The sequence below is a fragment of the Scomber japonicus genome, chromosome 6 (genome assembly GCF_027409825.1).
Source record: "Scomber japonicus isolate fScoJap1 chromosome 6, fScoJap1.pri, whole genome shotgun sequence".
NCBI lineage: Eukaryota > Metazoa > Chordata > Actinopteri > Scombriformes > Scombridae > Scomber > Scomber japonicus.
Window position 1 is genome coordinate 33,150,812 of NC_070583.1, and position 15,111 is coordinate 33,165,922.

Consider the following 15,111-nt stretch of genomic DNA (forward strand, 5'->3'; position numbering starts at 1 on the left):
GCACCAGGGAGCCACTGACTTTCCCAAATTGAGGAAGAGGCAAGGGAAGTTATATATTTGATCCATCTTTAGATTGTGTCATGGATACAGTGGTTCCTAAAATACTGGAAGTGTATTACAATAGGAAATGGATGTTGTGTTTGGTGTTAGGCCTATAAAACTTAATGCCACCATGGTCATGTTTTTTTACCACCACAATAAGGAAGTATTACAAAATGCTGTAGAATATTGATACTGAATTAGAATATGTAATTAGTTTTTATCTGCTCCTGAAATAGAATATTTGCTTGTGGCAATAAAAGTGTGGTTAAACTTTGTAGGGTTATGTTTAAGTCCTCACAGCACTTACTTCATGATCAACTCTTCACTGTCATTGAAAACAATTACAAAAATATGTCCCTAGCTGATTGGGGGGCCATTCACTTCATTGGGTCTCCGTCTCTGTCAGGATTGAATACAAGGTCTCCCTCCTGACTTACCCATGCATCTATAGCAATGTCCCCTCCCCCACATGAAATAACTACTCACCAGGGCTGGCCCTAAACAAAATATGAACACTCACACTAGAAATGGAACATGAATTAACAACAACTCTCTAACTTTATTAGAAAACAAAAGTTTATTAAAATGTGTGTAATGGATCAATAGGTAGTGCTAGTATTGGATGTTTGGGGGGTAGCAGAGTATGTAGAAGGCTGTGGTTCAGCAGTTATGATCTCTGGAGCTGCAGTCACATCAGAGGAGGGAGGAGCAGTCAGCTGATGAGCTAGATGGTCCTGGGGCAGTACAAGTTGCTTCAAAATATTTAAATAATGGAAAGAAAAGATTATACATTAGATTATTATTATTATTATTATTTAAATATAGGCTGGAAGACATTACAAAAGGTACATTACATGTATCTTCCAGACCTATATATTAACCACACAACAAATACAATTTTATCAAAATATTCAAAACAATCCAGTTATCTAAATATATCCAAATATGATCTACAGAAATACAATTTAACATAACTAGAAAACTAATGGTTAGCCTGAAATCATTTGGGTTAGGGTTAACAAACCTTTATACTGTGATAGTTTTCCATCTCCAGCTTTCTCTTCTTTGGCCCGTTCAGTGCCACTCCTAAATGTTCAGAGCAGCTGCTGACAGAAACACACACTCTCCCTCCTGGATAGCAGAGCCTCTCCTCTCTTCTTCATTTGGATTTAAAAGTGATTTATGAAAAAATAAAACACCACAAGTGTTTCAATATCACATTTATATAGTTGATTAAACTATATATGAGGCCTGAGAGTCTTAATAGTCCTTATAACATCCTTACCGTAGCATTACCTACTATGTATCTTAGTTACCATGGTTACACAGAGTTCGTTGCTGCGGCTGTAAAATAGTAAATAAATAGTTTGAACATCATATAACTCACGAAACGACTCGTATCGCTATAAGCAGAATCTGTCCGGTAACATCTGGGTCTGGTGGCTCTGAAGAGCCGCATAATTGAATTATTTCTTCCGCGTTGAAGTTAGTGGATAGCTAACCGGAAGTTAGCTTCTCAACAGGCAGACATTCATCCTGCCAGTTCAATCTTCAGCATTACTGCTGTTGAGGAGTGCCTCTGAGCTGCGCACCCGTGGCACTAAATAATGATTTGCTTTAAAATCATTAAAAAGGACATAGAGTACAAATGAAAGATTAAAATGTAAAGTTCTTTAAAAGAGCTCAATCATAAGCACAGGAGAAGAGAAGTGTTTTTAACCTGGATTTAAAAATGTTCACAGTTGGGGCTGATTTCCGTTCTGTTGGTAAAGATGCAGAGATGTCGCCATCTAGTGGACATTTTAGTGAAATACACCAATTCTGTGTGTGTGTGTGTGTGTGTGTCTGTGTAATGTATATCTGTGATTTCACTCCTTCATATTGTGTTTCTGTTGTGCTATAGATGTCTTCGTGCTGACAACAAGCAATGAAATCATTATGTTATTTATTTTTGTTGCTGGTGACGAGTTTACACACGCGCGCGCGCACACACACACACACACACACACACACACACACACACACACACACATACACACAGACACACACACGTTGTCCTACGTCACTTTTGGGGACATTACATAGATACATTCATTTCGAGGACCATAACCACTAAACTTGATGCAGGAAGTCAGTTTGTAATACAGTTTTGGCAATATATAAATAAATAAAAAGTTACATTTCACTGCTGTCACTTCAATAAAGTTAACCCATATATACAGAATATATCAATGTATACATTCATATATAATACACATAACTCAAATAGCTCATTCACTCTTTGCTAGATTATTCTTTGCTTTCATGCTAGACTTTCTAGCACCACCGGTTTGACTTCCCCGTTCCGACTCTGTTCAGCGCTGGTAAACGCCTCAGCCTTTTGTCCCTGACTACGAGTTTAGCCTCAGTACCTGATTTCTGTCTGCCTGTCCAAGTGACTATCTGGCGTTCTGGTGCATTTTGCAGTGCGAGGTTTAATCACAGTCCTGCTGTGTCACCGCTACTGTCTTGGTGGCCTTATGAACTGTACTTTGATGCTATTTTCCTGTTCCCCATCACACTTGCCAATGATCTACTATAAAGTTCATCATCAACTATACCTGTGGTGTGTTTGTGCTGCAATTGGGTCCTACCACCTCGACCCATTACACACACACACACACACACACACACAAGTTTTCCTCTATCAAATCTAAGGACAGAGGGTGTTTTGTGATATTGAACTATATACAAACAATTTGACTAGACTTCACTTGGTAGTAATCCGGTCTCGTTGAGAACAGTATTGACAGCCGACAGGAGGCGGTCGCTGTACTTCAGTAGTCTGCCGTCATAAATCAGCTGGTCGGGTTTCAGCTTTTGTATTGCAGCTCTGTACAGACAGAAAACAGAAACACATCAGTTATACACAACATGAGCTGCTGATTTCTTCTTCACTGTGCAACTCTGCATCTGAGAGAATAATTGGACGGGTTATTTCATGATTTATGTCACAACCATCAGTTACAATTATTTCAACTTTTCTGAGAAGTTGCATTTTTTTCCTGAAGGGTCAAAAGCCCTCAGTATTACAGAGTATGTATCAGCCTCTGCTGTCATTCCTACTGCAAAGAACAAGAAGCTTGTCAGACACACAAACTGGAGATAACATGCGCCAGAGTTACTGACATTAATCTTTACATTTAGCTTGTTTTGCTCTTTCTTGTTTTATTGATGAATGTGATTTTAAATGTATTGTTACTGTTGTGTGGAGCCCAGGAAGACGATCAATCACGTTGTGGAAAGTAATGCGGACCCTAATAAAGAAAAATCATACCAGCCTATGATAATATATTTATTTTTTGAGTTCTGGACCAAACTTTAATTTGAAGATGTCATCTTGGACTCAGAGCTCTTGCAATTGGGATGTTTTTGTTGTTATTTGGTTACATTTTATTAACCAAATGATTTATTAATTGAGAAAACAATCAGTAGATTAATCAGTCATTAAAATAATTGTTAGTTGAACATATGATTTCATTTGAAGTACAAGACCAGCAGTCTACCTTGTGTGGTACATTCGAGCTATATTCCTGTCAACCCAGGCACAGCCTTTCTCTGACTTCAGCAGTCCGTGGACGGTAGGTCGGAAGACAGCTCGGGGGTTAACGATGAGCTTGAAGTTGCTGTAATGCGTCTCTTTTATGATGGGTTCATGGTGGAGGTGAGCCAGGATGTTCACCCCAGGCACATTCTTCCAGCCGGGGCTTTCCATGGGTTGCTTTAGGGAGGCTGGAAGAGGCAGCATGACATTGTTGGGGAACACGTTATTCTCAAACATGTAGCACTTGTCAACGCCATATTTCTTCTCCAGCTGTGGTAGCAAGTCCGACCAGCTGGTGATAGAAAAAAGAACAGGTAACACTTTTTAAAACACTTTATAGTTACAAACAGCACACAAACAATTAGTAAATGCTCAGAAGCACATGAAAGCGACGTTCACATGACACACTTAAGCAGCCACAAAACTGATTTTTTTCACCTCTAGGTGAGTGAGGACAGATTTTTTTTACATCAGATCTGGGCCACTTGCATATGCAATCCTAGATCTGATCTCTGGCTGTGCGACCACTGTGAGAACGCTCAGATTGGACTTGATTGGGTTTTTTGGACGTCTCACTTCTTCACATATGTTGCCAGTCATCGTCATTCAGTGTTGGTGCCCTGCAGCCTCACAGTAAATATAAACAAACCACCACATCCATATTTATGACTTGACTGTCTCAAATTTGACATTATTGTTGTTATTCTTGTCACTTACAAACAATAATATGAGATAAAAAAAAAAATTAAAAAAATCAGAGCTGAGCATTGAGGCCTCGGATGTAAACATAGAGTTTTTTGCTTCATAGAGCCTGATTCACTAAGACCCCAAATAAAAAAGGTACTTAATTGTGTGTATTGCAACAGATTTGCGGGTGATCTAACAATAACTGCGCAAATGAACAGAATGAGATCGTGGATATAAGCGGCCAAATTGTGTTTCCTCTGGAGAGTGTCTGGGCTCAGCTGCTGCTCCACCGCATCGAAAGGAGCCAGCTGAGGTGGTTCGGGCATCTGGTCAGAATGCCTCCTGGATGCCTCCCTTTTCGAGTTCTTTTAAGCATGTCCGACTAGGAGGAGACTCCATACTGCATATTCATTATGGCAAACGTACTAAATGGACAGCACATCTTTGGCTCATTTGAAGGATGTTAGTAGATCAGCTTGCACATTTTTTTGCATGTAATGTCAAGTTACAAAACAATTCATCAAAAGTCAAATATCTCATTTAGAAACCGTTTTCTCACGTCTACCTGTTGACAGACTGAGGCAGTATGACCTCATCTATATCCTGCAGGGACACATATCTGGACTGGTACATATATCTGTAGACACAGTCGGTGAGAGCGGGGATCTGGCCGAAGTAGTGGATGTCACCTGGACCATGCATAGGCAGCCAGCCGCGAGATGGTTTCAGATGGTTGGATATCGTCCAAGGAATCACCTCTACTAAACCTGAAGAGACATTTGAAGAATTTTGAATAGAGATAATAATTTTAAAGATAATATTGGACTTCCAACAGTCAACAATGATTTCTTTTGACATGACCATTTAACTGTATACTTATTTTAACCCAAATTAAGCTGTTTTTGTGAGTAAATATCAAAACTTGTCACATAATACATTATTATGTAAAATATTTTAATTAGACTTATTTTCCAAGAGAAAACCCAAATACATGTCCATCTATATTCAGTCAAACTATGCATTTAAGACTTCTCAGCTCAGAAGTTCCCAACCTTTTTGACCAGTGAACCCTTAAAACCAATGGTTGTGACCAGTTCATCCCAACAGTGTTTTTCTTTTCTTATTTTAATAGTTTTTTACAGAGTCCCCCTGGGGTCATGTGGTAGATTTCTAAGACCTGCCTCTGAATTTACAGTCCGTGCACATGGATTACATGCCCTCCTCTGGATGACGGTGACCTCATCCACCCAATAAATTCAACTTTATCTAAATTTAACAGCAGATTGCTACATGACTGCTCAATAAATACTAAATTACACATAAAAGCTGTGAAACTCCAAAGAGCTAAATCAATTTAACTGGTTTCACTATCGTTAAATCTTCTGGTGAATATAGATAGAATTTACTGGGTGATGTGGTCCCACAGTCCACAACAGGCAGGTCCATTGAACAAAAGAGGGCAAGGCATCCAAGTGCATCCAAGTGTTTCCCCTCAACACTCCTACAACAACTCTGAAGTTAATTTTTTACCTCAGAGGAAATTTTTGGAACAGTCTTTCATCCTCATATAGGTTTTCGAGGGACTTCCTCCAAATCCTCCTAAAGTTATTTAGATAGAAGTATTTCTGCTGCAGTTGCTAGCGCTGTCGAGGTGGAGGAAACACACAAAATCACACACAACAAAAGCAACAACAAAACCACCATACTCCACCTTTTTTTGTGTAGTAGTCCAGTACACGCTGTGTTTCAGGGCTGCAGTCGCTCTTATAGATGGCAACTCTGTCCACCCCCAGTAACTGCACCATTTCCAAACTCTGGACCAACTACAATACAACACAATATTAGTGGATGAAAATTTGCTTAGAAATATTCCTTATTTCATTCTTCTGCCTGTCTGGATCAGGATGCATGAGAAAATAAACGAGTGATGTTACCTGTAGGACATTAGTAAAATTAAACATGGTGGAAATGCAGACGGTGAAGTCGTAAGGTAAGGCATCACTCTTGTTTTGGTTTTTTACCTCCAAATATACCAGCTCATGTAAATCTAAGAGGCCACAAAAACAAAAAGATATGTTTTAGATATATTGTCACATTTGCATTGAAGTTTGAAAACACTTGAATAGTCGTCACCAGGGAAGAAACCAAATGTCGGGAGGAGGGGGGAGGCATCCCTATGTTCCCACAGCCCTGTGTTCCCTAATGCAAATAATGCGTTGCTGACCTTTGATCACCAAAATCTCATCAGTTCATTTTTGAGTCCCAGTGGATATTGGTACCAAATTTGAAGCAATTCTGTCAAGGCATTCCTGATATATCATGCTAACGAGAAAGGGCAGGACAGACAACTTAATGTCTCCATCCATTCTTCAAGCCTCGAAGCTATTTTTTTTACATCTATGAAAATGCTTGAAAGACAGGTGAAATTCTTTATTTAATTATTAAACTGAGAGAACATAGGGCTGTTTTACATATCGTTAAATTCACTAAAGATCCTGGAAAAAATGTCACAGGAGAGCAGGTGGACCCAAATGCAATAGACCAAAACAACACCTGACAAATAAAAGAAATACAGTGTCAACATGGCATATGTCGATGTTTCCCTGGGCAAGATACTTAACCTCAAATTGCTGTCATTGCTGTGCCAACAGTGTGAGAATGTGTATGAATGGTTACTTTCCTCCTGATGAGCAGGTTGGCACCCTGTGTGGTAGCCCCTGCCCTCAGTGTATGTATGGGTGTGAATCTGTGAATGAGACATGTAATTTAAAAGCACTTTGAGTGGTCACAACAACTGGAAAAGTGCTATATAATTACAGTCCATTTACAACAGAAGGCAGAATCAGGCTGACAATGAACAGATTCGTTGACTAAATTAAATCCTTCAATTGTTTTCTGCCATTTGATGTTTTATATGATTAAGAAAGCCAGAAAGCAATCTGCAACTTAAATTATAACAACATGAACTGTTAAAATACCTGTTGTCTCCTGTTATCTCCAAATAATATGACACAAGTTATAGTAATGTAATAATGAAGAAGCCTTCGGTACCAGAGCTGGTGGCATTGTTGGTCACAGCGATATGAGAGGGCGTCTCACAGCCTTTAGGAAGAGGACACATGATGTCTGCTGTGCCGTATGAGAAGTCAAAGTGATCTCTGTTGATATCGCCGACACCTTTAGAAAAGTACAGTTTCTCGTTGCAGCAAATGCTACAGTGATAGTTTTGATCCTCGCTCCTCAGCACAATGGAAATGACATGAACCTGGCACACCAAGAGGAAAAGAATAAGACTCAGACTTTGGATATGCTATTCACATTTATCTTTAAAGTAATGTGTATCTTTGCCATTTGAATAAAGTAATTTGAATGATTGATAGACTGATAAGATAATGTGATAATGTGACTGATTATTTGTGCACACAAAAGGAAATTGCATTACATTTCAGGTATTTTTTCAGTAAAGTTTTAGAAGACAGTGCCTCTTGAAATCTCTTTAACCCCTTTTAACATTCACTTGTATCATTGCCATGTTGCACCCACGGGTGCCACGGGTAGTTCAACCTGTTTCTAAAGACGCCTTTAAACTATGCAACGACAGTGATTGTGTACTTTTACTGCAGGTCACATTGTGTGAGACTCAGGCTCAGTCTTTGATCTCCAAAGCTCGACTGCCAGCAGGTGAGTCACACATTGAGTTAAATTGAAACAGAACACAATCAAACAGTGTAAACAGGCTTTAACCTAACTCACTTCACTGACCTGTCTTTGTTTGCGGTGCTCCATATAAGCCGATAACAGCAGCGTCTTTTTCCCATTGACAGCCATAAAGGCCACCTGTTCTTTCAGAGAAACTGCACAAATTAAAATGTTATTAAGCTGATGCCTAATTTCTTGACATTGTCAGTTTTCTTTTCAGCTGGAGTGATCACACAGTTAAATCATTTTGGTATCATCCAGGTCATATTTTCATGGATTTTAACATACTTTCTATCAGTAATAAATGCAGGGATCTAGGAACCTTCTGACATTTCATAAAATACAAATGGGTCAAAATATTGAGAAAATGAAGCCAAACTTTTTTGCAAGAAAAAGCAAAAATAATTGTGTGGCAGTATTACTTAAAATGTCCAAACTGATTTCCTGCCACAACTGAATTTCTGTGACGCTGAACTTCTTGCAGTAGTGTACACATCTTTTTCCTTTGCAGAGAGAAACTTTTATCAACATTTCATCAGGTATTGTAAACACTGTAATCATTCTTTCTGTTCATACTGACTATTAAAACATCTTTAAATGTGCTTTCAATGGAAGTGATTGTGATCAAAATCCACAGTGTGTCCACACAGTCAAAAGTAGTAATGTGAAGCTTATAGGAGGCTTCAGCAGTCTGAGTTAGTCATATTTTCAGCGCATGTACATAAGTATTCGCTGCCTTTGCCATGACAGTCAAAACTGAGCTCAGGTGCATCCTGTTTCCACTGATTATTCTTGAGATGTTTCTACAACTTGATTGGGGTCGACCTGTAGCACATTCAATTGATTGGACATGATTTGGAATGGCATACACCTGTCTATATAAGTTCCCACTGTGGACAGTGGATGTCAGAGCATAAACCAAGCCATGAAGTCAAGGGAATTGTCTGTAGACCTCGAAGCACAGATCTGGGGAAGGGTACAAAAACATTTCTGCAACATTGAAGGTCCCGAAGAGCTCCGTAAATGAAAGAAGTTTGGAACCACCAGTACTCTTCCTAGAGCTAGCCGCCAAACTGGGCAATCGGGGGAGACCAAGAACCGGATGGTCACTCTACAGCACTCCACGAATCAGGCCTTTATGGTAGAGCAACCAGACAGAAGCCTCTACTCAGTAAAGGCACATGGCAGCCTGCTTAGAGTTTGCCAGAAGGCACCTAAAGGACTCTCAGACCATGTGAAACAAGATTCTCTGGTCTGATGAAGCCAAGATTGAACTCTTTGGCCTGAATGCGAAGCGTTACGTCTGGAGGAAACCAGGCACCTCTCATCACCTGGCTAGTACCATCCCTACAGTGAAGCATGGTGGTGGTACTGTAGCATCATACTGTGGGAATGTTTTTCAGCAACAGGAACTGGGAGACTAGTCAGGATTTAGGGAAAGATAAACAGAGCAAAGTAAGGAGAGATCCTTGATGAAAACCTGATCCAGAGCGCTCAGGACCTCAGACTAGGGTGAAGGTTTATCTTCCAACAGGACAACGACCCTAAGCACAGAGCCAAGACAATGCAGGAGGGGCTTCGGGACAAGTCTGTGAATGTCCTTCAGTGGCCCAGCCAGAGCCCAAACCTGAACCTTATTGAACATCTCTTGAAAGACCTGAAAATGCTGTGCAGCGACAATCCCCATCTAACCTGACAGAGCTTGAGAGGATCTGCAGAGAAGAATGGGAGAAATACCCCAAATACATGTGTGCCAAGCTTGTAGCTTCATACCCAAGACTTGAGGCTGTCATCACTGCCAAAGGTGCCTCAACAAAGTACTGAGAAAAGGGAGTGAATACTTATGTACATGGGATTTCAGTTTTTTAATTTTAATACATTTGGAAAAATGTCTAAAAAACCTCTTACGCTTTGTCATTATGGGTGTGAATACTTTCTGGATGCACTGTATAGTCCTTCTTTTTAGCATCAAATTCCCTCTTTGTGTTTCCTCAGACAGTGTTTCTCTGATCAGGTGTGGTGTACATATAGGAACAAAAATATTAGCTTCAGATCAACTTTTAAATACATCTTCACACAGAAGGCGGACTGTGGATTTTGTTCCCCATCACTTTTATGAGCAGGAGGAATGATTACAGCAAGAATAGGTTTCAATGTTTATCTTGGCTCCTGACTGTTTTTTTTTAAGACACACTTGAAAAATGGTGAACTCATCATTTAACAATAGATATGTCTTAAGACTGTTTCAAGTCAAACAAGTGAGCAAACATAGATCAACCAGAAAGGAAGAAGAAAAGAAGAGAGCTGAAACTGTAGTGATCCTATCCTAACCGTCACCAGATTTTATGAATTCCTACACGTAACCATGAAAAATTGTAATGATGCTTGGTTGGAGTCACTACTGTGTTGAATAAGTGGAGACTGTGGAGGTAACAATTGAAATAGGTGTATGTGCACATCAGCATCAAGATTTTACAGCTTCTGTAGAGAGCAACTGAAACTGGAACCATAATACCATGATAACACTTTCTTTTAGACTTTCCAATTATGTTATTCGATCAATTTCGTAGGGGCTTTTTGGGCTAGCATCACAAATTTGTGACTGGGTGTCATTAACATATAATATACTGGAGGAGAAATCCAATGTTTATCCTCCTTTTTACTCTTACATCAACTTCCAAAGGGTGATTTCCATGCAATAAGTGTTATTCCATCTATAAACATTAGACATATTACAAGAAACAGAAATATTTATACTCCAAGAATGATTGTCAATAAAAAAGAGCTGATGACAACAGACAGAGGAAGGTTTTCTTTAGGACAGTTGACAGACAGATCAAACCACATTAAAATTCTCACAGCCTTCAGCAGAGAGCAGCATTTGGTAGCAGATAGTTTACCCTTTTTCTCTGCACATATTGGTCTTGGCCCGGTTGGTCTTGGCACCATGATCTGACGCTCCCTGCAATAAATGATTTGGGTGAGATAACAATCAGATTTTTGGATGAAAAATGTTCAGGTGTATTTTTTTTTAATGGAGAGCTCTTCTAAGAAGCTGTACCCTGAACCTTATAAAATCAACTAGCTGTCTGATGAGAAAGACCTTTGAAAAGCACTGACAAATGAATGATATTAGCCAGCAAACTTCTCGATACAAAAGACCTAGTTTTGAGTAAATACTGAAACAAAAAGTTAAATAATGCAACATACAGTAACCTAAAAAAAAAACAACCTTCAGTCAAATGTAACCTTCTCCTTTACATGACTTTTTACTCTCATCTACATCAGGGCTTCATCAAAAGCTGTATTGGTTGTGTGATTTATATGCGTCTACTCTGCGATCAATCAAAGGCGCATTTGTAAACTTATCTTATCATTCATCACTTTAGCGGTTCTAAACACACAGCCTGTAAACTGATCACTGATTACATTTCTGCTGTTTCATAATAACAATGATAAGGCCCAGATGACTGCCGATGATGGTTTACAGGAACATGTGATGTGTTAAATAGCTCTGGTTTGCATGATGAAAGAGATGTTTGTTTTTACTACAGGTTACTGTTAGAGCTGGCATATTACTGATATGGAACCGGTTTCTATCCATTTATGTCTGAGTGATGTAAGGCTTTATGTATGTGTGTCACAGTCTGTTCTGTTCATCTCCTGCTGCTGGTAAATTTCCATTCACCACACCCCTGCTCTACTCCTGCTAATCAGCCACACTCACCTCATCAGTTAACTCTATTCACCTGGGCATTCAGCTGCACCCCATCTGTAATCAAGCCAGCATATATATATATATATATATATATATATATATATATATATATATATATATATATATATATATATACTCTTGTGGTCCACTGACTCTTTGCCATATTGTCATAGTATTGCTTATGCCAGACTTTCCAGCACGAATTCACAGACTGTTTTTAACCTCCTCTCCTTGTGGCTTCCCCGGTAAACACCAGCCTTCTGTCCCTGACCTTGAGTATTGCCTGTTCGTGGCTATGTGGCGTCCTCCAGCTTCGATCCTGTCAGGAGAGCACAGAACTTCCAGCTTGGTCAACCTCATGTCCATGAGTGCTACTGGCATTATCTTACCTGCTGCCAACTCTGTCTTTGAGGAACCTGAGCCCTGCCTGCTGCCCTACACATTCTGTCTGTACCTGTGCAGTTACCTAGCGGACTGTAATAAAGACATTTTCAAACTGCTCACTGGTGTTCTGTGCTGCAACTGGGTCCTACCACCTCCACCCGTTACAATGTGTGCCTGATCCCACAATGACTTATTGGCACATCTTTTAATACAGACAGTAAAACTATACAACTGCTATATTAATCTTAAGCTGTTAAAACCTTTGTTGACCTCAACTGTAAACTCAGCAGTACAAGTTGGCTTTCATTTTAAACGTTTATTTTTCATATATCCGTTTTGATATTTGATTATATTCCCAACATTGATTCATAATTAAGATCATACAGACATGTGTGAATCAGGATTGGCAGCTTTCGCCACCTGCTACAGCCCTTGAGACAAGTGATTCTGCAAATCATTTACATGCATTTCCCAAAGATAGAGTTCATATGCGTGCTAAGTGAATACACTTTTAAAGTTACTAAGTGTATTTAACTGTATATTACAGTAGCAGTTCTGTATATAACCCCCCCCCTGTAAATTCAAAGCATAACTGTTGCACAAGAGAAAAGGTTTATAGATTTGTTGAATATGAATATAGTTTCATGTCCAGTCAATAGTGAGAGTTTATAGCCTGCTGCACTTTATGCAGCATGTCAGATAGAGATGGGATAGACCCACAAAAGCAATTGTGATTGCGGGCCATTTGAGGTCATAAATGATGTAACTATTTTTTAAAAAGCCTGTAAGTGGCTGTGTAGTTCATGCAGAATATAAAACACTATTAATGATAATGTTTACAGAGCAGTACACAGACAGATACGAGTTTATTGTAGCTGCTATGTTTTAGTTTCATATTTACCGGTTATTACCATAAATAAAAATGTATTGTTCAAAATCATTTTCATAATATGTGTAATGGCATAAAGGCCCTTGGGATAGTGCGTCGTAACAAAAAGTAGTTATCCTTTTCCTTTTAAGCATTTAAGGGAAAACCATAAATAAACTTCATATGATGACCCATTATATATTTTACTTTGTAAATTTACAAACTCTAAAGGCAGGACAGGTCACAAAAAAACAAAAAACCGGCTCACAATCTATTAACACGGAGGCAGTCGGAAGAAGCAGATCACAAGCTGGTGGCAGATTAGAAAACAGGAGAGTAAATATAATCTGGAACAAAACTCCGGTAGCAGCATTCAAGATTCAGTGTCAGGTGGCTGAAAGGTAAATATGAACAGTGAATGGACCTGGACCTTGTTTTGATTTTGACACATTTAAAAAAGGTGCATTGTGTAGAATTTAACAGCATCTAGCGGGCCACGCTTCGCAGAAATGGGATATAATAATCATAAGCAGTGTTGAGGAACTACTTTTTGACATTAAAAAGCAAACTAGCTACATTACAGCATTACCTTCCGAGAAAAGTAACTCACTACTTTTGCATTACCAAAAATGAAAACCCCTTTATGATTCCTCACACGTGTTGGTTTAGTCAAGACCTCCTAAAATAAATATATAAATATAATGACTCCTACTACTATCATCACACAGCCAAGTCTGGCCCATAATCTGTAAATCTTTACACTAATAGCAGGAATGACACATTTATAGCTCTATATTGTACTAAAGTCTTGTACTTCTATCATTTGCTTATAATATATAGACTTTTCAAACACATCCCTATATCTACAAACTGCAAAAGGGGAACAGCCTTTTGCTCCGGGCACAATTTACATGTTACTGTAATGCAAAATGAACAGGACAGAGACAGCACTGTAGTTGTGACATTTAACTCACACTGATGTTTCCTCCTTTTGCTGTAAACTTTTTATAAGGACTAAAAAGTACTATATATTCTATTCTATGTAGACCTGATACTCTATATCTGAGCCATATACTATCCAACAGTCAGAGCTGGTCAAATGAAACAAATGATTCATTGTCACCTTGCAGCAGATTAGACCAGTAAGTCATTTCACCCACCTGAGGGTAAGGTAATAGAGCCAGATGAAGGTGATGATGATGATGATGATGATGAGAGACACATATTTCCGACCTCTGAACTTCTTTGATTTAGACTTCGGCAGCAGACTCTCAGTCTCCATCACATTTCTATAATGCCTCAATGCTGCTGCTCAGACTCTTCTCCCAGCAAACCTGAACAAGCAGAGAATCAAGTGAGTAACTCTTAACCTCTCACCCAGATGTTTCAGTTTCAGCTGCTCTGGATGCTGAGATAAGAGATCAGATGTTTCATTCATCATTGTATAGATAAAACAAAATTGTTTGACACTCAATATAAAACATGATAAAAAAAACAAGGTAGCGAAAAGGTATTGCACAACACCTTCCATTTGTGCCCTAGTCATTTTCATACATTTGCATTACATTTATCCGTGTGTTTGCATATTTACAGTTTATCGGATTGTTAAATGACACAGGACATCCCAAAGGTTAGGGTCTTTATAGGCTGTAAATACAACCAAGATTTTCATTGGTTTTAAATTCATCTGATCGTAGTTTAATAGTCTGTCTGAGAAATTTTGGCTCAGACTTTGTGAATAAAAGGAGTACAGTTCATGTGTTTGTCTGTGAGAGCTGAAGGGAGGCTTCAGGCAATACACAGTGTTTGTTGAATCAATGAGCTAAAGGCTTTACTGACAGAGTTTATCAATATGTGCCACTGTGTGCTAATCAATCAAATGCAGTGTTGAAATAATGCTGCTACACTGATAGCCTATTGAATACTGTTTTATTGGCGGTCATTCACTTTAAATGTAGTGAATATACCATATAAAGAATTCGTAGTATCCTAAGTTACTGCAATGGCAGAATTATTTAATATATATCAGACAAAATCACGTTAAACAGCAACATGTATCACTGTGACAGCCCGTAGTTCTTTGTGTCCTTGATGTCTAACAAACATGTTGAATATATTTCCATTTACTAG

General features: G+C 38.9%; 1 protein-coding gene across 1 annotated transcript; it reads right to left on the reverse strand.

Moving 5' to 3' along the window:
* Positions 1-2,784: 2,784 nt before the first annotated feature.
* On the reverse strand, positions 2,785-14,263 carry LOC128359975 (uncharacterized). The gene is made up of 11 exons (XM_053320289.1): positions 14,142-14,263; positions 11,952-12,048; positions 10,912-10,973; positions 9,704-9,723; positions 8,075-8,166; positions 7,355-7,577; positions 6,247-6,359; positions 6,024-6,135; positions 4,878-5,079; positions 3,588-3,917; positions 2,785-2,914 (listed from the first exon to the last, which is right to left on the reverse strand). Exons 1-11 carry the CDS (start codon positions 14,261-14,263, stop codon positions 2,785-2,787), a joined length of 1,503 nt encoding a protein of 500 aa, XP_053176264.1.
* Between the last annotated feature and the right edge of the window lie 848 nt (positions 14,264-15,111).

What these genes read in the sequence shown, in the direction of transcription:
- LOC128359975 (XM_053320289.1), bottom strand. Translation starts at nt 14,263, where the DNA reads ATGGAGACTGAGAGTCTGCTGCCGAAGTCTAAATCAAAGAAGTTCAGA. An exon ending in ATTTTACTAATGTCCTACAG is followed by an intron (nt 6,136 to 6,246) that starts GTAACATCACTC and finishes GTTGTATTGTAG; the next exon opens with TTGGTCCAGAGTTTGGAAAT. An exon ending in GCTCGAATGTACCACACAAG is followed by an intron (nt 2,915 to 3,587) that starts GTAGACTGCTGG and finishes CTGTCTGTACAG; the next exon opens with AGCTGCAATACAAAAGCTGA.